General features: G+C 38.1%; 1 protein-coding gene across 2 annotated transcripts in view; it reads left to right on the top strand.

The window, feature by feature from the left end:
- The window catches only part of STAMBPL1 (STAM binding protein-like 1), a 55,684-nt gene extending 37,915 nt beyond the window's left edge, over positions 1 to 17,769 (top strand). For both annotated transcript variants that reach the window (XM_011998091.1, XM_011998096.1), the window contains 8 exons: positions 2,396 to 2,471; positions 4,914 to 5,009; positions 7,392 to 7,749; positions 8,828 to 8,952; positions 10,992 to 11,129; positions 15,566 to 15,678; positions 16,619 to 16,718; positions 17,450 to 17,769. In XM_011998091.1, coding sequence (XP_011853481.1) covers positions 2,396 to 2,471; positions 4,914 to 5,009; positions 7,392 to 7,749; positions 8,828 to 8,952; positions 10,992 to 11,129; positions 15,566 to 15,678; positions 16,619 to 16,718; positions 17,450 to 17,506 — 1,063 coding nt within the window. In that variant the 3' untranslated portion in view covers positions 17,507 to 17,769. The remainder of the gene's footprint in view (positions 1 to 2,395; positions 2,472 to 4,913; positions 5,010 to 7,391; positions 7,750 to 8,827; positions 8,953 to 10,991; positions 11,130 to 15,565; positions 15,679 to 16,618; positions 16,719 to 17,449) is intronic.
- Positions 17,770 to 24,361: the final 6,592 nt, after the last annotated feature.

The following is a 24,361-nucleotide window of genomic DNA, read 5'->3' as shown; positions in this document are numbered from 1 at the left end:
ATTTCCTATTAGACAGATATTTGCTAGTGGCATATCCTAGTTGAAGAGTTAACAGAAGTGGGACTTGGACTTGCCTTACTATAAATCTGGTAACTTACTAGTTGAAAGGATGTCCTGTTATCAATAATTATATCTTCTAAGCTGAACCTTCTATTTTTTTATTTTAATTGAAAGTCACATGTCGATTACTTTTGCTAGCTTATTATTAATTTGATTTAAATTGACAAAAATTATATATATAGTGGGTGTGCAACATGTTTTGATACATATATGCTTATATTGTAGAATGACCAAGTCAAGCCAATTAACATATTTATTACCCCACAGACCTTTTACTGAGACAGGGCCTCCCTGTTGCACAGGCTGAGTGCAGCGGCACAATCATAGCTCGCTGCAGCCTCGACCTCCCAGGCTCAAGTGATCCTCCCACCTCAGCCTCCCAAGTAGCTGGGAGTACAGGCATGTGTCACCATGCTCGTCTAATCTTTTATTTTTGTAGAGACGGGATCTTACTATGTTGCCCAGGCTGATCTTCAGCTCCTGGATACAAGTGATCCTCCTGCTTTGGCCTCCCAAAGTCCTGGGATTATAGGGATGAGCTACTGTGCCAGACCCAAGCTGCATAATTATGCAATACATTGTTATTAACTATAATCATCATATACACTGGACCTCCTGAACTTATTCCTCCTGTCTAACTGAAGTTTTGTATCCTTTGACCAACATCTCACCCCTCATCCTCACCCACTGGAACTCTAATAGCCACCTTACTACTGTCTGCCCTGCTATAAATTCAACTATTTTAGATTCCTTCTACATTATAAGTGAGATCATGCAGTGTTTGTGTTTCTGTGCCTGGCTTATTTCACATATAATTTCACTAGCTTAGTCAGGGGCTTAGCCTGAGAACATTTAAGTTGAAAGATACAGTATTTTAAAAATTGCCTTCCATGATTCTACCAAGGGCAAAATTAAAGGTGGTTTACATGGTATGCAAATTGAGATCTGCATTTTATCCAAGTTACTGAACTTGAAAATTTAGAGAATGGTTGGCAGTATTTACCCTACCTGGGAAAACCACTTGTTTTTAGAAAGTTAAGTAATAAATATGAAATTGGAAGTTATTCTCCACCGTTGATAGCCAAGCTTTTCCAATAAATTTTGTTTCTGAATAAGTTACCAATTAATAATATTTCTTTTTCACCTTCTGCTCTGATCTTGCATATGCTCCTATGTAATTGTGAGCCTGGTGAAAGGGAAAAGGCCCCTATATCTCAGAATTATTGTGTAATCAAAATATTTGAATTCTCTTGTGTGATAATTTGTAATTCACTCATTCTTCCTGGGCCTTAGTTCATCATCTACGAATGAAAGATTTATGGGAGAAAATCTCTGAGGTCCCCTCTGCTCTAAATGTCTTTGAATTTATTCTATTTATAAAGGCTTAGATAGCTAACAACTTTTAAAGCTTCTTTAAGCCTTAATTTTCTCATTTAAAATGGGAATTACTCTAACATTTCTGTCTAACCTATAGCCTGTTGTCAGAGGAAATTAAATGATGAGTATATGTGTGTATTATTTGGTTTACAGAATCAGTAAGTATAAGGCATATTATTTGATCAGAAACAGCATTTACAGCTCATTATGATTTTTCAAGGAAGGGTTATTCATTCATTTTGCAAATATTTATTGAGCACTTATTATGAGCTGGATTCTATTCTTCAGGCTGAGGATACATCAGTGCATAAAAAAGAATTCCCTGCCCTTGTGGTAGCAGTTTCTTCACTTTACCTGGAAGTGATGCACTTGGTTTCCTGTAGGAATTTCCTTTCACTGCTGCTGTCTCTTGTTCCTCAAATGGTGACGAAAAATAATGAATTCCTAATTAGCACCTCCTAATTCACTAGGGATTCTGGTTGTCACTTTTCTTAGTTACAAGTTTTCAGTTAAGAGTTTTTTGATACACACACGATGGCGCTGCTGGTTCATCAGTGGTCATTTGAGTTTTTTTCAAGAGTGAGAAGGAATTTACATCACTCTTTCCATGCTCTGATATTTTTATGTGATTCTCTGTGTTGCCAGCAGTACACAAAAGTAAGATGGTGCTCTTTTGGGGTTAAGCATGCAGTACCTGAGAAAGATCAAACGACTTGATCTGTTTAGAGAGTACCCTGACCTTAACCTTGTTAGCTCTGGTGCTTAGTTTGTTGAGTTTAACTGTTAATACCAAAATAATACTCTTGCCAGACTTTAGTGAAAAGGCAGATGGAAAGACTGTAGGTAAATAAGTTATTAAACATGTGATTTTTGAAAAAAGATGCTCATTCCCTTATTAGAAACCATGATTGAGCTTTTGCTGTTACATAATGCTAAGAACATGTTTTCTCTTTCTTAGCTTGTTTGTAGAAAAGCTTCCTAACCATCGAGATTACCAGCAATGTGCAGTACCTGAAAAGCAGGATATTATGAAGGTATTGTGGGTTTGCTTATCCGCTGTGGAATCAAATGCTCTATAAGTATCCATTATTGATTCATCCTTCCCTTTCCTCCGCTTTCTCTTTCTCTTGAGAGTTTGAGCACGAGAAATTTATTCCATTAACCATGATGTTTCGATTTTTTTCTTAGACGTTTAATGATCATCATTGAGCCAGTGTGGTTTGTCTAATTGATGCTGGGGGAAAAGAAAGAAACAAAAACGTTACCTAATGGTGTGAAGAAGGAATTATTTTACAATAATCTCTCCCGGAGATTAAGAGAATGTTGTGTATTTCTCCGAACTTTTTTCAGACATTTTGGCTGCTTTTGATTATTTTATACAGCCCTGAACTCAATAACTGTTTGAAAATTAGTGTTAGTTATTAAGGCAACCACAAAGTTCTAGCTATTTACATCTTATAGAACTGTAACTATAGATTATAAAGTATTGTGGGGGAAGCAGGAGGTGGAAGGCTAAAATACTATCAAGGAAAAAGAGTGTTGCAATTTATCATCATTTTTTAAGTGATTTGTTTATCACCAATAATTGCTATATCTATAATTTTGGTTATGTCTAGCTGTGAATATATTCTTTTAAATAAACATTTACAATATTTCCCATTTATTTATCTTTAATAGCTTGTGTTGGTCTTATATGAAGGAAGATAAAATCATGTACACAAAGCCAATTGTAGCATGCAATTTTAAATAATTTTTGAAAAACACTTTACCAAATAATGAAATAAAGGCTTTCCTATGAGTCTTTTCAGACCTGAGGGTGCATAAGCAAAATGCAGATTTTGTCAGATGGTCATCTACATTATTTATTTATTTATTTGTTTGTTTTGAGTCAGAGTCTTGCTCTGTCACCTAGGCTGGAGTGAAGTGGCGCAATCTCAGCTCACTGCAACGTCCACCTCCCGGGTTCAAGCAATTCTCCTGCCTCAGCCTACTGAGTGGTTGGGATTACAGGCACCTGCCACCATGCCCAGCTAATTTTTTTTTTTTTTAAACAGAGTCTCACTCTGTCACCCAGGCTGGAGTGTAGTGGCGTGATCTCGGCTCACTGCACGCTCCACCTCCCAGGTTCACGCCATTCTCCTGCCTCAGCCTCCCCAGCAGCTGGGACTACAGTTGCACACCACCATGCCTGGCTAATTTTTTTGTATTTTTAGTAGAGACGGGGTTTCACCATGTTAGCCAGGATAGTCTCGAACTTCTGACCTAGTGATCCGCCCGCCTCGGCCTCCCAAAGTGCTGAGATTACAGGCGTGAGCCACCGTGCCCAGCCTGATTTTTGTATTTTTAATAGAGATGGAGTTTCACCATGTTGGCTAGGCTGGTCTCGAACTCCTTACCTCAGGTGATCTGCCTGCCTCTGCCTCCTGAAGTGTTAGGATTACAGGCATGAGCCATCACGCCCAGTCAACTTTTTAAATGTCTACAGTCACTTACCTGAAGTATCATTTATTATCATGTCTTTGTGTAGCACTTCCCCTCAATTCTCTTGTTCATTCAACCTCAGAGAGTTCCGTTTGGAAACTAAAGGTGCCAGGCTGTCAAGGTGACTTTCAATTTACGGTTATGCTTATTTTTTTTTTTTTTTGTAGGAGAAAAATTCTGCAAAACCATATGCATTTCTCTTGTTTATGCTTATTGAATAGATATATGAATAAATACATAAATGAATGACAAAGGATTAAGAGAATCGAAATTTGGTGAAAGAGCTAGAGAGTCGGGAGACTTGAGTTCCAGTCCTAAATGGGCTGCTAGCTGGTTGCATGATACCAAACAGGACTTTCAATCTCTCCAGGCCTTTGCTTCCTCACCTCTAAAAAGGAAGAGGTAGTTGGGCTTTATAAGAATTCCCAGATATTCCTGCCATTAAGAATCTCTGAGGAAGCTGTTTGAGATCCAGATTCCCAGACCGCTTCTCTAGGTGTTAATTCAGTAGATCTGGATTAGGCTTGGGAATCTGTATTTTTATAAAAAGTGCCCCAGCTATTCTTTTTACAGTCTAGCATGTGTAGAAATCCCTATCCACCATATATTCTCTCACATCCCTTCTAATTCGGATGCTACATGATTTATGTACTGTAGAACGAATGATTGATCTCAAACTCACTGTCTAAAAATGGGGTACCACAAAGGTAGCCATGAAGTTCTAGCTATTTACTTTTTATAGCATTGGGCTATAACAAAATGCTTATCTAATCAGTGGGGCCAGTAAAGTTCTTACAAAAGGGATAATAGTGTTTCTTTTCTGCTGGAAAGTTATATTTTGGACCCATAAAAAAGATTTATTTTTCTGCCATCATCTTTGGTTACTCATGACTTTATTTGCAACACACCTACCAGCTGTTTTTCTTTCTCACCTGAGGATCTGAAAGAGTGTATTGAAAATCCCACTAATCAATATGTATATATATTTTTAAAAGAAACTGAAGGAAATTGCATTCCCAAGGACAGATGAATTGAAAAACGACCTTTTAAAGAAATATAACATAGAATACCAAGAATATTTGCAAAGCAAAGTAAGTTCATTTGGTACACTTATTTCATGATTATTTTATGTACAAGTGGTTTTTGAATTTCATTTTTATGTGATGAGTTTTTGAAATGTTCTGTGCATTTAAATTAAAAATTAAAGATGCAGTGATGTGAAACCAATACAAAATTTATGCTGATATCCAGGTTAAGCAGTTGCACCAACAATGTGGTATTTCTATTTCCCTACAACATCTAACAAAGCAATGTGTTAGAAAAGAGATTTCCTACAGCGATTTAAGTAGAACTTTTTGATCGACTCTTGCCAATATAACCTTGAGCCAGATGGCTGCTCTTTTGCCAGATGAACAGCCAGCAGGAGGTAGGGAGAGCAGTATATGGTTTTTGATGTGCCTAATGATGTAGGCCTTAGAAATGTGAATTTGATTCTTAGAATGTTATAGTCAGGATTGCATTGAGATGGAATAACAGCTAACCATGTGTTGAAATGTAATTGTATCACCCAAAAGTGGTGGCTTCTGGGTTGTTATTAGTAAACAGTGACCATTATGATAATGTCTGAGAGGCAGAAAGGCATTGGAAGAAGAAATTGGCCAGTCAGTGTATCGGATACTCACATTCAACATAGCATTATTATAAAGCTATTTTGCTTTTTTGGTTGTGTTTTATTTGCTTTGGAAGTTACCACCTTCACTGACTCCCACTTCAGTTCAATCTCATCAGCTCTGAGAATGCTCATTGAGCTTTTTGACTTTCTATGGGCAAAGGTGGAAGGCTAGTTTGAGTGGTAAGTTTTAACGAAGTGGTAGAGGGAATGTTGAAATTGGAAATGTCCCTGAAGTGTGTATATTAATAATGTGACTTGAAATATGAAAGACAGAAATGATCTTGGAGGGTAAGACAAAGCAACAGCAAGGCAGACGAAAGCCCAGTTCAAGTCTCCCTTCCACAGTCGGCAATGTGTATGATCTTCCTCTGCATGATCTTCCTGGGAGGAACAGGCTCTGCAGCTGTTGCATGTTCTGCCTTTGATACCAGTCACTTCATAGCCTACGGTAGTGTCCCATGTAGAAATCTCTGTGGGGTTAGAATAGCAGGACTGAGCCTAGGAGAGATGAACAGCGATGCCTGTGAGCCCTCGCTTCAGCCAGCATTAGCATCATTTGGAAGATTGTTAGACATGCAGAATCTCCGGCCCCATCCCAGACCTTCTGAATCAGGATTTGCAACTGCAATTAGCCCCAGGGTGATTTGTATGCACCTGAATGTGCAGCTATCAGCTGTGTCCTCTATGCTGCCGCCATCTTACGGTAGCTCCCAAATCTAGCTTCTATCAAAATCACTTGAAAGGCTCATTAATACTTCATATTATCTGACCTAATAAGCCTGAATATTTTGTTAGGACTGGAGAGCTTGGGACTCCTCATTTTTAGCAAAACTCTTCGTTAGTGGTGACAGAGAAGGTTGGAACACATTTTAATAACCTTTTTTTGTTTGTTTGTTTTTGAGATGGAGTCTCGCTCTGTCCCCCTGGCTGGAGTGCAGTGGCGCAATCTCGGCTCACTGCAAGCTCCATCTCCCGGGATCATGCCATTCTCCTGCCTCAGCCTCCTGAGTAGCTGGGACTACAGGTGCCTGCCACCGCGCCCGGCTAATTTTTTGTATTTTTAGTAGAGACGGGGTTTCACCGTGGTCTCCATCCCCTGACCTTGTGATCCGCCCGCCTCGGCCTTCCAAAGTGCTGGGATTACAAGCGTGAGCCACCACGCCTGGCCTTAATAACCATTCTTTTTAGTGATTCCTTCTTATCCATAAATTTCCAGCAGAGTATGAGTTCTAGAGTCAAATGCAAAAGGTTCTAGGGCAGCACTGTTCAGTAGAACTCCCTGTGATGATGGAAATGTTCTGTTTGACACTTTCCAATATGGTACCCACTAGCCACATGTGGCTACTGGGTACTTAAATGTGACTAGTGTGCCTGAGATGCTGAATTTCTAATTTTGTTTAATTTTAATCAAGTTCAAATAATCACACGTGGCCAGTGGTCACTATATTGAAAGTGCAGTAGGGGTGAGGTATTTTGTTTCATATGGTCTTGTCGGTCTGACTGAGCAAACAACCTTAACGTTGATTTTCCAGTATTTACAAGCATAAGGGAATGGAGGGATCCTGATTGTCATGGCCTGTCTCTGGTAAAATATCAGTGGATTTAGAACTGCTATCTTAATCAGATCAAGGGGCTTTTGCCCTGATGTTATGTATTTCTCTCACTGTTCCCTGAGTGTCCCTGTGGGTATATCACAGTATCTAGCCTTTTCTCTGTCTGCTTGAAGACTGAAAATGTCTAATTCCAGTTCAATGTTTTTCCTTGGACACTAACCTTCTCTTCTGGCTGTCACACTTTTTAGAACAAATATAAAGCTGAAATTCTCAAAAAACTGGAGCATCAGAGATTGATAGAGGCAGAAAGGAAGCGGATTGCTCAGATGCGCCAGCAGCAGCTAGAATCGGAGCAGTTTCTGTTTTTCGAAGATCAACTCAAGAAGCAAGAGTTAGCCCGAGGTCAGATGCGAAGTCAGCAAACCTCAGGGCTGTCGGAGCAGATTGATGGGAGTGCTTTGTCCTGCTTTTCCACACACCAGAACAATTCCTTGCTGAATGTATTTGCAGATCAACCTAATAAAAGTGACGCAACCAATTATGCTAGCCACTCTCCTCCTGTAAACAGGGCCTTAACGCCAGCTGCTACTCTAAGTGCTGTTCAGAGTAAGTGATGAAATGCACCCCCGTGAGACACTGAGGCTCATCGGATGGAACCATATTTCTATAGCATCTGGGAGGGTCCTCCTCATTTCATTACTAATTGTAGTAGGACCCCTGCATAATATGGTATGCATGACAGAACTAACCTTTCAATACTCTCTGGCTTTTACTATATATAACCTTAAAATTCAGGAAATATGATGCCCCCGATAGAGCAGAGACTCAATCATAAATGGGAAGTATTTTATCATTGAACAGAGATTTTAAATGAGAAGAATTTCAAGTCCTTTTGTCTTCTATGTATTTTAACTAAGAAATACATACATCTTAAATACATCCATCTTTCTGGAGAGAAAAGGTGTTGAGAAAATTGTTTATCCAGGACTTTGCTCAGCAATAAATGTTTATACTCGGTATGCTTAGCATCATCCTTGGACTGAGAGAATCTCATACACATAGATAATTAACCTCCAAATGGCCTGTGTGTTTCTGCAAGAATTAGTGCTGCTCCGTACTGCCAGATCAGTGCTGGCAGGTTTCCAAAATACAGAATTCTTCTTCACAGACTCTGTCAGATGGAATTTGTGTTCCCATTTATTTGAAATGAGTGATAATAGGCGACCATTTTTAAAGTTACTTTACTGCTAATTGTTTACCAAAACATTGTGCTTTGACTTGCTGATCACCAACTTTCATAAAGATATAAGTAACGTGGTAAACACAATATTTATCATATGTCTTATGGGGTATGAGATGCATTCTACACAGCCTATGCATTTAACCGTATATTTACTTCCTGCCAAAAGATAAAATAACATGTAAGTAGTTGACCCAAGGTACAAACATGTAAAAGTGCTGGTACCTCCTCACTTTGCTTATAAAATAATTTATATACATAATTTAATTTTACTTCTGGTTAATGTTTACTTCTAAGAGTTTTAAAATAAAATATGCAAAGTGGAACACCTGATACTTTTATTTTTGAAATTTATGTCCAACTGCGACTGCTTGCCAAAAGCAATTTTGAAAGATGGGACATACAGTTTGTTTTTTAGCCTTTTTTCCCTTTTTTGTTTCTTAGATTTAGTGGTTGAAGGACTGCGATGTGCAGTTTTGCCAAAAGATCTTTGCCACAAATTTCTGCAGCTGGCAGAATCTAATACAGTGAGAGGAATAGAAACCTGTGGAATACTCTGTGGAAAACTGGTATGATCTTTATATTTAGATATATGTATCTGCATAGGATACTTTTAATAGTACTAGATTTCTTCTGATAAGTGGAACAGAATAAAAGCATGCTAAGAGTTATAAGTATTATGTAATTAACATTACACAAATTAACTTTATAAAACTACTGTCATTATTAATGGAATGATCCTTCTAGAAAATAGATTGTAAAATTTCAGAGACTCTATAAAAACTTGTCCTAAAGATCAACCTATAAATCAAATCTTTGATTAGAAAAATGGTATGAAATATAGGTCTTCAGATTTCCAAATCTATCTGGTTGCCAAATCAAATTTTCATTGCAATTGTTAGCTTCACATACATTCGTATAATTAACTTAATCTGTGGCATGTATTATCTTGCTGTCCTTTTTGAGAAACACATGGAATAAAACTAGGATTTTGTTGTTTCCTTTAGTTTAAGGCAGTAGTTTCAACAAAAGCCTATAGGCACAGGACATATTTAATTATGGAAGATATCATAAGTATGTGATGAAAGACAATGTCATAATAGAAGGAGATGAAAGAAAGGAGATGCATTCAATTTCCTATCTACAACAAAGATAAATAATGTTTCTTTGGGCGTGTCCTTTCATAGTCTGTTTTGAGTGCTAGTTTATATATCTGGGTCCAGGCATATTTTCAGTCCTCAAAATTTAGCTTAGGAACCTCTGCTTTATTGAATAATACTACATTGTATTCAATACACAATCTCCTCCTGCATTCCAGTATTCTGTCATCTCTTTCCCTCCAAGATAGAGGAAGCCATTGGTGGCAAGCACAGGAGAATGGGCATCTACAGTCACCTCTGTTGCACTTAAGGAGACAGTGTGCTATTGAAACATCCACCCCCACATCCTGTGTTGTATTCAGATTGATTTATTGATTCATTTGTGATTCGTTCACTCCGTTGTCAGACAAACATTTACCGAATATCTAAATGTGCCAGGCAGCGTGCTGGGTATTAGCAGTGGGTGTCCAGCAACAGCCTGCCTCACGATACTTATGATGCTGTGAAGACCCAGACAGATGACTAATGATAAGTGGGGCTGAGTGCTGTCTGTGCAAGTGCAGGGAATCATGGGAGTGTGTAACTGGTAAATCTAACCTTGTCTGAAGGGTGGAGAAGGGTTTCCCTGAGAAGTGATGTTTGAGCTAGGCCTGAAGAATACATAAAGGAAGAGGTTGGATGGAGGGAAGAGTTGAAATCAGGGCAAAGGAGCAGTGCATAGTGTGCAGGAAAGCCCTAAGGCTAGAGAGAGGATGGTCCTCTGGACAGAGAAAGGCCAGCCTGCCTGGGGGAAGACAGCCTCTCACTGCACAAACATCTCTTCTTTCAGGATCCCATGGCACTTCACAACCCTCTTCCTCTCAACTCTTACCTTTTGCCTAAGGGGAATAATTTGTTTTTTCCTTTCTCTTTATCTGATTGCAAATCCAAAACATTATCTTAATTACAGAAGATCCTAGTGAGTCCTCGCAACATTCGAAGAATGTCTTAAATCTTGAGGTGACATTAAATATAATTAGTAATATAAAAACAAAACCATCAACCTTCACAACCCTAAGAAATGCCTTTTGGTAACACCACAAAATTATTTAACTAGTATCTCCCCCTCCAAACAAATCTGTCCTTGTTTTGTTCAGTTTTTCCATTACAGCTATATCAAGACATCATTTATTAACTAAACTTCCACAGAAGCCTGGCATGCAAATTCCTATTTATGTTATGTTTTCTATTGTGAAAGTGGGTTTCAAGCTACAAACAACTGAGTCTCAAACTTTTGGCAAAGAATCCATTTTTACTGTTGGGACTTGTTTTTGAATTGGGAATGGTTGTGTGTCCCGGTACAGGGAGGGATAATGTAAGTGGTCCCTGTACCTAGACACACACCCCTATTGGCGGACTCTTTAGTCTTAAACATTGCACTTCCTGTTCCGTTGTTTTTTTTTTTTGTTTGTGTGTGTGTGTGTGTGTGTGTCAGATGCATGTCATTCTTTCTGCTACTTGTTTTTTAGACACATAATGAATTTACTATTACTCATGTAATTGTGCCAAAGCAGTCTGCGGGACCAGACTATTGTGACGTGGAGAATGTAGAGGAATTATTCAATGTGCAGGATCAACATGATCTCCTCACTCTAGGATGGATTCATGTACGTTTGACCTTTTGGGTTTCAGTTTATTTTTGTGTGGCATGCTATTTTCCTCCTTGAAAAAGTTTAGCCTCTTTTAAATAGCTTCTTCTTTTTAAATTTTTCAAATGTAATAAAGGTCATCATTTAAGTAGTGGTTCTCAAGCGGAGAGAAAAGAATAACAGATATTAAAAAAAATAAATTTCATCATATTATGGCATGTTTTTCAGTGTTAGACTGTGTCTAAATCTGTCAAATCTGGATTTGGAGAACGTGTATCTTTTGCTTTTTCGTATCATCTAAAGTTAAAAGAGGTAGGAAGAAAGAGAGTAACACTTGGAAATCAGGTGATTTGTTTTAGATGATTTTACATAGCCTAGTGAAGGCTTAGCCAAATTGTTAACTGATTTGGCTACACAACTATTAATGTGGGTCTAAATTAGATTATTTTAAGAAAATATCTGAAAATGTTTCTTTTAAACGTGTTTGTATATATCAGCTACACTTCCTGACACCCCTCAGATAGGCAAACGATGTATGCATCACTATATAAACAGCCACAGAGTAAGGCAAGAGGATAGGGCCCAAAACATTGAATTCCAACATCCACCAGGCCATCATAGGAGCAAGTCAAATAGACATGAGGTTAAATCTTGGCTGTGCTAAGAATTTACTGTAGGGGCATTGGCAAGTTATTAAGCAATCTGAGCATCAGTTTTATCATCCATAATATGGAGATCATAATACTTGACTTCACAGGATATTTCATATTAAATGAGATACTATTGGTGAATTTCACAGCACATTTTTTGAGAGACTCAGAAAATTGTACCTATTATAATTGGTGATAATAATCTATCCTTTCTAGCCATAGTGCAATCCAGCTGAGGGAAATTTTTTCCATTCAGTCTCACATAAGCTGGATCTAGGATAACGTCTTGGTGTGTTTTTGCTGCTATAACAAAATGCCTGATATAGGGTAATTTAAAAAGAACAGAAATTTGTTTTGTCTGGTCCTAGAGGCTGGGAAGTCCAAGATCAAGGCACCAGCATTGGTGTCTAGTGAGGGCTGCTCTCAGCTTCCACAAGCAGCCTTCACTAAACACCAATGGCACCTTGTTGCTGTGTCCTCACAGGATGGAAGGCAGAAGGGCAAGAGAGCACTCCCTTCAACCTTAAGCCCTTTCACAAGCGTCTTAATACCATTCATTAGAGTGGAGCCTTTGTGATTACTCACCTCCCAAAGACCACACTGCTTAATACTGTTGCATTGAGGATTAAGTTTCATCATGAATAGTGGTGGAGACCCCACCATTCAAACCATAGCAGACTGGGATAAGCCATCCCTCTAAGATGGGATACTGGCCAAGAAAATTTCCAGGACGCATTCTGGGGACCTCCAAGTGCCCTTGAGGAATGATACATGATCATTTTTACTTGCTTTATAGAGAAGCACTGGGGAGGGGCAGCATCCACACACACACACACACACACACACACACACTTCCTAAGCATTTGGTATTATGCAGTTCTGGAGGGTACAGGAGACTTTAGTCCCAACTCCACCTGTAAATGATTATGTTCTATCAGTCAGGACTTCTAGCCTAGTTTCCAGATTCCCTCATTGGCTGAGTGAGGTTCATGAATGCCTTCTCTCCTCACTGGATTTCTGTGAACAGGAAACAAGATACCAGGTGTGAAAACTCTTTGAAAAGTATAAACTGCCTCTCAAATGCAAGAAATTATTTATAATGAAGAGTTTGTAAAACTCTACATATGTGTATTTGCTTTACTTAACAGTAAGTAATATGCATTACAGTTTGCCTGGAAATTGCTATATTATTTAGCTTAACATGATTTCTGTAAAAAGAATGCCTTATTTAGCTTGACATGATTTCTGTAACAAGAATGCATTTTAAAGCAAAACAAATTCTAGCAAGAATGACAGTCTATTAAATTATGCATTTACACTGACAAGTCAATGTTAGTTTATCTAACAAAACATTTTCCAAATTAGAAACAAAAATTTTCCCCTTATGAGCTTCTGTGAACATAATGCATGCAATTATGAAGGTAAGTTGTTTAATAAGTTTAGCATAATTATTGAATTCTAGGACTTTTTGTTAAACTCATTTCACCATATCAAATTATTGTGGTTGAATGAAAATACAAAAATGTTACATTTCTAAACCTCAGTGATTGTAATGACTTTTTATGATGTTTTTTATCAAGTGTAATAATAGCAACAAATTCCAGAGCTGGCTTTTTTCAAATACAAATTAGTCATCGGGAAAAAAGGTCTGAAATATAATCAGACAGACATGTATTTGAATTTGGACTTTTTGGTTTAACTAGCTTTATGAGCATCCACAAGTTACTCACTTTCTTGCTTACCTCAGTTTCCTCACCTGCAAAATGGAGATAATAATAGCACTTGTTGCTGTGAGAATTCAATGATATGACTCATGGAAAGTGATTAGTTCACATTATACAGTTGCAATAAATGGCATCTGCTGCCATTGTTATCATTGTCATCATCATTTTCATTTCCGTAGAGTGAGGGAATGGGAGCCTCATTCTCCCATGGGAAAACTGTTCTCATTGGAATAGACATAATTCCTTTTGGCAGAAATGAAGGACTCAGGTCATGTGGTGTGCATTCCGTGTGGAAATAAATTGACAAGCAAAGTGATTTGTCTGTATGATAACCTGCTTGCCGCCTCCACAGCACTATAGTTTCTTTGAACAATTTTTAATTTCTCACAAAGACATAGAAGCCTCTATTTTACAAAGAGAAGGTGTTCCTTGTAAGATAACAGGCTGTCAGATACTCCCACTCGTACCCCCTACTGAAGATTTGCATTTTAAAAGTTAGGATAATTTCCATTCCTTTGTCGATCTAAGTTTTTATAGGCCAAGTGTTATTTTTTCCTTGCAGAACATGTAGCTTTCTGTAAATAATCATCTGATTTTGCCTTCATTCTATTAAAGCAGAAAAAAACTTTTTCTTGCTTTTTTTTTCCCAAGACAGAGTCTTGCTCTGTTGTCCGGGCTGGAGTGCAGTAGAGTGATCACAGCTCACTGTAGCCTCAGCCTCCCTGACTCAAGTGCTCCTCTCACCTCAGCCCCCTCAAGTAGTTGAGACTACAGGCACATGCCACCATGTCTAGCTAATTAAAACAACTTTTTTTTTTTTTTGGTAGAGATGGAGTCTACCTATATTGTCCAGGCTGGTCTTGAACCCTTGGGCTCAACTGATCCTCTCACCTTGGCCACTCAAAGTGGGGATTACAGGCATGAGCCACTATGCCTGGCCTAAAAATTGTTTTAAAATCTTACATTTCTTTAATAGAATATAGTTGTGTGTAAAGACATTTAGCTACTACTATGGATCTGTGCCTTTTAGTTAATAAAGACATTAAAATAACAACAGCAATAACAACCGCTAATGCCTTTTATTTCTATGTGCTAAGCACTGTTCCAAGAATTTTAATGGACTGTCATATTTCATCTTCATAACAATCCCATGCAGAAAATATTATCCCAATTTTACAGATGATGAAATGGGCAAGAGAAGGCTAAGTAATCTTCACAGTGTCATATAGCTAGTGCGTAATGGTGTCAGGACCTAGACAGTGGTGCCATGAATCTTTGTTTCATGATTAAAATAGTCACATTCTTTCTTTCAAGAGTAATTAGGGTTTAATATGAATTTTTAAAATAACTAGATGTGCATTTATTTTTTATATTCAAATATGAACCTCTGATTGACCATGCATAAACACATTTGTATGTAGCCAGAGACTTGGCAGATTTCTTTTAATTTATAATCCCTCTTTTTTCCTCCCCATATATTTAGTTGCTATGCAAGATTAGTCCCAAATACCTTTAACAACTTGGAGTCTCCCATTCTGCCATTTATAGGAAATGGCAATCCACAAAACGATACACAGCAACATGTGGTCTATTTAGTGAAAACTTCCTTTTAATGTTCCTAATGTTGTATATACATATCTTGTGTCCAGGGTTTCCAGTCACAGCTCTGCTCCTTACCAGCTGTGTGACCACAGGCGCATTATGTAACCTCCCTTAGTTTTGGGATCCTTGTATGTAAAATTCAGATAATAAAATAAGTATCTCATAAATGAGTTGTGATAATGCTATAAGAATCTATTTAAAGCCCCTAGCAAATTAATTTCCAGCTCTTTCTATCCCCAAAAGAAGAAAGTACACCAACACTTCTAGGAGCCTCTTCTCAAAGTCATAGTTATTCCAAAATAGCAAATAATAGGAATGCATAAAGGGAAGGATCATGTCAGCAAAACCTTTTTAAAAATCCCTTATTTGATTAATGGTTAAAAATAATTTTTTAAAAAACAGAATTTTCTATTAAAATAAGCTGTGGCCTTGCCTAAGACAGCTATCCTAGTAAAATTGTCTTCTTTTCTATTTATAGACGCATCCCACTCAAACTGCATTCTTATCCAGCGTTGATCTTCACACTCACTGTTCCTATCAACTCATGTTGCCAGAGGCCATTGCCATTGTTTGCTCACCAAAGCATAAAGAGTAAGTGTGACTCTTCAGGGGAGCCCAAAGAAGGCTTTGTCTAGGGCTGCTGGGTTCCTGTGTGTCTAGACACCAGGTTGTGGTACTTGGATTGGCAAGCACACAACACCCTCGGGAAAAAGAGATGGGTGGCAGTCAGCTGCCATCGACCTGTAGCTCTGCAGTTTAAGGTCCATTCTGTGGCAGAATTACTGATTTTCTTTCTTCAGTTAGCGTGACCTTGAAGTGAATAACATTTAAGAAGGATGCTATCCCAGTTAGCCTTTTTAGGACTCATTTCTACTGTATTATGTTCTACCATAAGAAATGTTCTAGCCTTAGCTGAGAAAAAACCTTTCTAGCTTTGGAGACACTGATTATTGTAGAGTAGTTATGAGCATGGGAATCAAACATACATATGGAAATCATGGCTCCACCCCTCAAGTGTTGTGTTAGGCAGGATACTTGACCACTGTAGGCCTCTGCCTCTTCATCCCTGATACCTGCCCATCAGGGATGGATGTAAAGATGAAATTAGATAATAGCCTATGTACAGTGCTTAGCATAGTGCCTGGTACCGCAGCAGGCACTCAATACCTATTTGCTATTGCTATAATCTGTATTAACATTATTAGAAGAATTCGAAATATCTGCCACTTGTAATTTCCTCTCATGGGACTCTCTGGTGGGGCCTTGGCCTTTCCTGTGGGGTCACACACAGTAGCTTATTTGCCTTGTCCGCTTAACGATCCTGCAGGCTCCTAGCAGCAGCATTGCCTCCTCCTGGGTTTCTCTCCTCTGGGCCAGTCACTGGTTAAAAAAAAAAAATCACTATAGAATTCCTAGTTTGTGAGTTCTCAGTCCCATTTGAGGAATATGTATGTGTGTGCTGTTCAAATAAAGCATCTGGAATGCCCAAATGATCCTTAATTTTTCTACCCGTTTTCACTCTGAAATTTAGCACTGGCATCTTCAGGCTCACCAATGCTGGCATGCTTGAGGTTTCTGCTTGTAAAAAAAAGGGCTTTCATCCACACACCAAGGAGCCCAGGCTGTTCAGTGTGAGTACATCATATTAGTTATTTTTCCAGGTATTTCTTATTCACTGCCCCCCCAACCTGTTTTTAAATAAATAGTAGCAGTCTAATATAAGATAAAATACTGTACTGCTTAGTTTGGAGTTTTATCTCAGAAAATTAATCTATCGGCATACTTAATTTCTGATTTATTCTCAAAATAATTGTATTTACAAGGAAACATCAATATTTCTATAGCAGAATTAATGGTGCACAAAGTTACCTTTCCACTTATATATATGTGTGATATTTAAAAGTTTTCTTCAGAGTCCAAATAAGTAAACAATTATCATAGAAAATGGCATTTAAAATGTTGCATGAATTCTTTCTGCTTGATATGGCCAAATTAGTTTTTTCATAGCAATTGTATGAAAACTACGATCATACTTCTTGATTACTTTTGCATAGTCCAAAAGAAACATTTGACTACGCCTTTTTTTTTCCCTAATTTTTTGGCAGTTCTGTGGCTGTAACATCAGAGAACATTATATTGAAATTAGCATTTACTTAAAATGAAAATTATTTGGCAACCCCTGTAAATATTTTTGTTTTTGTTGAAATTAATAAATGTGATTGTATAGCTTCTGATTGGAAATATTTTAAAAATCAGGAACAATTTAAAATTAGGAAATCTATACTCCCTCCCTAAAGAAAATCATATGGTAAACATTATGCTAAAATCAAACATATAGTAAAACCAATTTTTTCTTTCCTAGATATGCAAACATGTGTTGGTAAAAGACATAAAAATAATTGTGTTGGATCTGAGGTGATATGTTCTGAATGTAAGCACCGTCAACATCAGACACCTACTCACGGACATGTGGTTGCCGGATTTTCTTAAGATGTTTCCAGAAATGACTGATATTTTATATTTATACATTTTAGATCAGAAAGCTTGATATTTATTGCTGTTGCACATTTTGAAGTTTTCTTTTTGGGTTGCTCTGTGTCAAGAGAGGTTACATGGTGTTAAATCGGTACCTAATAATGTGACCAAATACTATGACCAGATAATAAATTGTGCTGCAAACAACATGTCTGGTATTTGTAGAGGTCTCTGCATACATTTTTAGAGCTTTAGATGATTTGCTGTATTTTTTATTCATGTAAAGTGTAATTCCAAATAAGAAATTCTGAGTGTATGTAGTCCCCAAAGCAGACCATCTGTTTCTGAAACCTTCCCCTGAGGTAGGTGAGCAGCTTCTGTGTGTAGATGAAATATGGCTGCCATTTATAAAGCTTGTTCTATGTTTTCAGTGTCATGAAATCCCAGGCTCAGAGAGATATCTCTGCAGTGAATCATTGTGTAAGATACAAGAACAACAGGCTTCTACTCAGGGGATCAGGTGTCAGAGGGCCTGAGATAGCAGACAATTCATTAACTTGATTTAGAAGACTAAAAGTAGAGAAACTTGAGAGAGGAATTTTTTAAAAAGGGCTCAGATAAAAGTACAAAGCCTGTTACTGTGAACATGGACAGAGGTGATAGGAAGAAGAAATGAGACATAAGAAATAACTGGTAATTCTTAGTCGAAAAGATTGAATCAGAAAATAGTTTGGAAAGTTTTGTCATTAAAGGTATCTCTATATAAATTAGTCCCCAGAGAAAGAGAATCAAATAAGTTTGAAACTGAATAGGGTGACATAAATGTAATGTTTTAGTAAGGTGTGAAATGGCATTTGTGGCTATTACCTAGATAGTACAAGCATTTACCTGGATAAAAAGAGACAGATTAAATAGAAGGAATGAGAAACTTGGGTACTCTGTTAGCAAGCTGAATTGGTGGGAAAAACCTGAGGATGGAAACAATGTGGAGAAATTTTAGCTGCAGATACACAGAGGGCAGAATGGAAGTGATATTGTTGAGTTCTTTGAGAATAGGTCCTTCAGGACACTGAAGACTAGTTTTGCAGGTGGCATCTTTATCTTGGAAGACATTGCTCCCAGGCACGTTGGGAAATCCTGGGCTGACAACCCTTTCCTTGATCAAGAAACTTGTGATCACTTCTTAATCTCCCTTCTCATCCTTTAGGGCCTTACCTTACTCTAGTCCAGCTTTCTTCTTTTTTCTTTTCAGCGCTTAAGTTTCCTTCTCCAGCCACCTCTTCCTGGATCTCCATGACTTTTCAACAGGGCCAAACTAATCCTATGTAACCTTCTGTCTTCCCACTGTCTTCTGTGCCAGCCTCAGCTATCCCTTCCTTTGCTTTCCTCATGACGTTGTATCTGAGTTGCCTAAACAACTCATGTTTCCATGTACTAGCTTCCACTGCTTAGTTCAATGATTTCCACATTCCAAAGAGTGGTATTTCCTGTACGCTGTGCTTGGATGTGTTAATATCTAATATGGTTTGACTGTGTCCCAACCCAAATCTCATCTTAAATCATAGTAGGAGGGACCTGGTGGGAGGTAATTGAATCATTGGGGTGGTTACTTCCATGGTGTTCTCATGATAGTGAGAGAGTTCTCAGGATATCTGATGGTTTCATAAGGGGCTTTTTCCCTTTTGCTCAGCACTTCTTCCTGCCATTATGTGAAGAAGGACGTGTTTTGCTTCCCTTTCTGCAATGATGGCACGTTTCTTGAGGCCTCCTCAGCAATGCAGAACTGTGAGTCAATTAAACCTCTTTCCTTTAGAAATTACTCAGCCTTGGTCAGTTCTTTATAGTAGCATGAGAATGGACTAATACAACATCCCTCCCTGCTTGTCTAGTCCTCAATTCTGGTACCATGTCACCTGAATTCTGTTCATGTTCTCATTTATACAGAATCACCTACTATGGGCAGGTTAGTGGCTTGTTTCTGTTTCATGGCATCTTCTAGCTATGGAGAGCTTAGGTCTCAGACTTCAGAAGTAGAACTTGGTTTGCCTTGTGCATGGACACTTTAGTCTATGGCCACCACTAGTTAAGAGCAGATTAACTCTGCAAGGCTAGCTCCATAGACACCTCACTTTTTCCTGAGTGGTGCTGTCCTCAGTGTCTTAACACTTAAACACACTATGATATTCTGATATACTTGATCAAAGGAAAATATTATATACTTTATTCAAGTAAAAATAATTGTTGGGACAATGGATAGTTGAGAAATGAGTGAGATCCTCTGTATAGAATTAAAAATTATAGAGGATGTAAAATGAGAGCTGTCCGATGAAAAAGCTATGGACATTGAATGGTGCCTAAAGATAGAAAGGACTCAGTTGAGAGCCAAGAACATTTGGCATCTTAGATTTCCAGAAAGATTAGAAAGAGAAGCTATGAGTATGCAAAACCATTATGTCCCTACTGAATAGCAAGTTAGAAAAGAACCCATTTTTCACTAAGAAAGTATATTGCATTTCATAAATAAGGGAGACATTCTTGGCACTTTTTTTGTAGTTTTTTTGTAGTTTTTTTTATTTTTTATTTTTTGCCAAGTACAAACCAAATTAACCAGGATCTCACAGAGTGGGACTGTTGGAGGCGGCAAACCAGGGACCTGACTTTGGCGGCCAGAATGAGGCCCTGGGGCTGTGTCTGAAAGAAGAACCAACAGAAATGTGACCACATCACTAAGTAACGAACTGGTCACGAGGCAGATACCATGTTAACCAACCTGGAGATGCCAGTACACACACATGTGCATGAGCACCAGTGTTCATTGGATAAGCTATCTATGGAAGGTCTCTTTCCCAACAGACAAAGAGCACCTTCTCTTTTTTTGAGACAAGGTCTCACACTGTCAGGCTGGGGTGTAGTGGCACAATCATGGATCACCGCAGCCTTGATCTCCTAGGCTCAAGCTGTCCTCCCATCTCAGCCTCCCGAGTAGCTGGGACTATAGGCACTCACCACCACACCTGACTCTTTTTTTTCTATTTTGTAGAAATGGGGTCTTGCTGTGTTGCTAGGGCAGGAGATCCTTCTTTTGAATATGCATCAGTTCCAAAGCTCCATTTGCCACATCCTGAGGCAAAGATGGTTCTTCATTTCTTTTCAGATTTGTGTTTCTGTAGAAAAAAATGAAACAGTTAAGAACTTCCTTTGATTTTTCAATGCTAATTGGTTTGCATACAGTGCCTGACATCATATATGTATTTGTTATAGGCTGACTTGTGTCCCCCAAATTCATGTGTTGAGATCCTTAACCCCCCAGTACCTCAGAATATGACCAAGTTTGGAGATAGGGTTTTTACATAAATAATTAAGTTAAAATGAGGCTAGTAGAGTGGGCACTAATCCAGTATGAGTTGTGTCCTTATAATCAGAGATTAGGACAGACATACACAGAAGGAAGACCATGGGAAAACATAGAAAGAAGACTGCCATCTACAAGCCAAAGAGAGAGATCTCAGAAACCAACCCTGCCAAAACCTAGATCTCAGACTTCCAGCCTCCGGAACTGTGAGAAAATAAATTTCTGTTGTTTAAGCCATCCGGTCTGTGGTATTCTGTTTGGCAGCCCTCACATACTAATGTGGTACCCGATAAATATTTGCTGAAGTTGTTTATTTCCTTTTTCCTTACAGACTGAATTGGAAATGGCTTTCTTTGTTGTCATGCCGGGCAGAAATCATGCTTTCCATAGACCTTGTCAGTTGTAGAAGAGCAAAGCAGAATGTTTGCAGATTATTTTCAGCTACTCAAATTGTTCCTAGTTTTTTTTTTTAGTAGGATTTTGCTTGTGGAAATTTGACATTTTATTTGAGGCCACACTGGTTCACTTCTGTTTTCTCCCAATTCATTTCACATTGCAACCACATCAACTGTGCTGGAGACTGTGTTATTACAATGATTTGACCTTAGATTGAGGTTTCTGTTGCAAAACCAGCTGAAGAGGTCCTAAATGTGGAAAGCAGATGTTTCTCTTCTGGCATGTCTTGCAGAATTATCTGGCAAGAGAATATCTTCTGTGAAGAAAATGCTTGAGAAATGTCATGCATTTGGCAATGATTAAGAAAGAAAGGTAAACCTTCAACTCTTTGTTCTTAAAAGAATTTGGCTTGTTAGTTAGTGGGAAGACAACTAAGATGCAAAGAGCTTTTCTGCTCCTTTAAGAAATTTGTTTTCTTTTCCAGTCTTTTGATTCTTCATAAGGCCAGAATACACTTTCTCGGGGACAACTGATGAAAACACGATTTAGTGGCTCTTAGAGATTTAGCATACCGATGTCCAAGAAGACGTTGTTGTTTTTAAAGTATCGAAAGACAGGTCTTCATTTGGACTGCTATACAAAAATCCCATAAACTGGTGACTTAAACAACACTGTATTTCTGTCTCCCAGTTCTGGTGGCTGGAAATTTGATATCTGGGTGCCAGCATGGTCCAGTTCTTGATGAGAACTCCCTTCCTTATTTGCAGCTGACTGCCTTCTTGCCCTACCCTCAAATGGGGGAGAGAGAAATCATCTCTCTCATGTCTCTGCTTATAAGGACACAAATCCTATCATGAGGGTAGGACTCTACCTTCATGACCTAATTCTCTCCCAATGACCCCACCTCCAAATATCATCACAATGAGGATGACGTTTCTGCATATTAATGGTGGGGGCACCAACATTCAGTCCATAACTAGGCGAGTGCCAACTAGTTAGTTTCTTGTCTTTTTTCTGTGCCATATGGAGGCTCTGCTGTACATCTTCTGAGATCCCATAGTTACTATATTAAAAAGTAACATTCCAATGAGAATGTGAATAGCTTTTATTATATTACCTCTGATCTGGTGTGAAGATGCTTTCAAATAGATCTAAGAAATTACTCATTAAAAGGATATTTTGCAAAAGGAATTGCCAGTTGATTAAATCATACTAGGTATTAAATTTTGCCTCATGGAAAAACAAACTTCTTTGACAAAAATAATTTCTTAATTAAAGCCATATCTTTTCATATTAATAATGTTGCTGTATAATTATAATGTTTTAATTTTACAATGTTTTTATAATTAAAGGACTTAGTAAAATCCATATTCCTGTATATGTTTGAACAACCAGAGATACAGAAATGGAAAAGGGAAAGAAAATCCAGGGAAGGGAACATTATTTAGAAAGGAAGCCTGTGATACTCTTAAGGTCTGTCACTACAGCTTACTAGATTTCAGGATGGGGATAGGAGATGCAGAAGATGAGAGAGGAGAAAACAGAGCAGGACCCTGGGGGAGGGAAGGTAGATTAAGAGCATTGCAAACTGTCTTTATTTAATTTGTTTGCTAGAAGTAAATGCCTTGACATTATCTGGACCACAAGACATTCTAAAACCAAATGGAGATAATTAGATTTTTTTTTTCTCTATCAAGGAGGATTACCCGTGCATCTCTATCAGGTAAACAAGAGTTGGCAGTGAAAAATTACAATTGTTTACATGAATTAGTCATTGTCTCACTGGGTCCCAGATGTACCAATGGAATGCATGGTTAATTCATATTCTTGAGTCTGAAGAGGATGTTTAAAAATTATCCTCTGTATTTTCTCCAAGAGAAAAAGGCATTTACAGATTGATTTAAAAAGAAAAAAAGCTCAATTATGTTTCCTCCTAATATAAAGGCTCACAGACAAGGAAAGCGAAGCAAACAACTAGAAGAGATTTGCTGTGCTCTTGACTTTGGGAAAGGCCATGGGCAAATTATATCATTTTTAGGGAATTTAATTTCCTTACCTACAGAAATAAGGCATGTGAATCAACTGATTCATCTGGCTCTCTTCAGCAATAAAATTTTGTACTTATCAAGGTTCTTCCCAAGGCAGTATGTTTTTTATTTTTTAAAAATAACTTACTGAAGCTCAATTCACATAACTTAAAAGTAACCATTTTAATGTGAACAATTTAGTGGCATTTAGCACATTCGATGTTGTGCAACCACCATCCCTATCTAGTTCCAAAACATTTCTGTCACTCCAAAGTAAAACCCCTTGTCCACTGTATTAGTCTGTTTTCACCCTGCTGATAAAGACATACCCGAGACTGGGTAATTTATAAAGAAAAAGAGGTTTAATGGACTCACAGTTCCACTTGGCTGGGGAGGCTTCACAATCATGATGGAAGACAAAAGGCATGTCTTACACGGCAGCAGAGAAGAGAGAATGAGAGACAAGTGAAAGGGATTTCCTCTTATAAAGCCATCAGATCTCGTGAGACTTATTCACTACCATGAGAACAATATGGGGGAACCACCCCCATGATTCAGTTATCTCCCACTGGGTCCCTCCCACAACAGGTGGGAATTATGGGAGCTACAATTCAAAATGAGATTTGGGTGGAGACACAGCCAAACCATATCACCCACTAAGCAGTTGCTCCCCTTCCCTCCCTCTCCCCCCAGCTCCTAGCAACTGCCAGTCTGCATTCTATATGGATCCATCTATTTTGGATATTTCATACAAGTAGAATTGTACAATATGTTAGCTGTTGTGTCTGGCTTCTTTCACTTAGTGTATCATTTTGAAGGCTTATCCGTGTTGTAGTGTGTATCAGTCCTTTATTCATCTTTATGGAATAACATTCCATTTAGGTATATACCACATTTTGTTTATTCATCCATTTATGGACATTGATGGACATCCATTGATGGATATTGATGACATTTTGTTTGTTCATCCATTAATGGACGCAATAAACAAAAAGACATTTCCTTTTGGTTATTGTGAGTAGTA

This window comes from Mandrillus leucophaeus, unplaced genomic scaffold, assembly GCF_000951045.1.
Source record: "Mandrillus leucophaeus isolate KB7577 unplaced genomic scaffold, Mleu.le_1.0 Scaffold1154, whole genome shotgun sequence".
Lineage (NCBI taxonomy): Eukaryota > Metazoa > Chordata > Mammalia > Primates > Cercopithecidae > Mandrillus > Mandrillus leucophaeus.
This window is presented reverse-complemented; position numbering and strand designations above follow the sequence as displayed.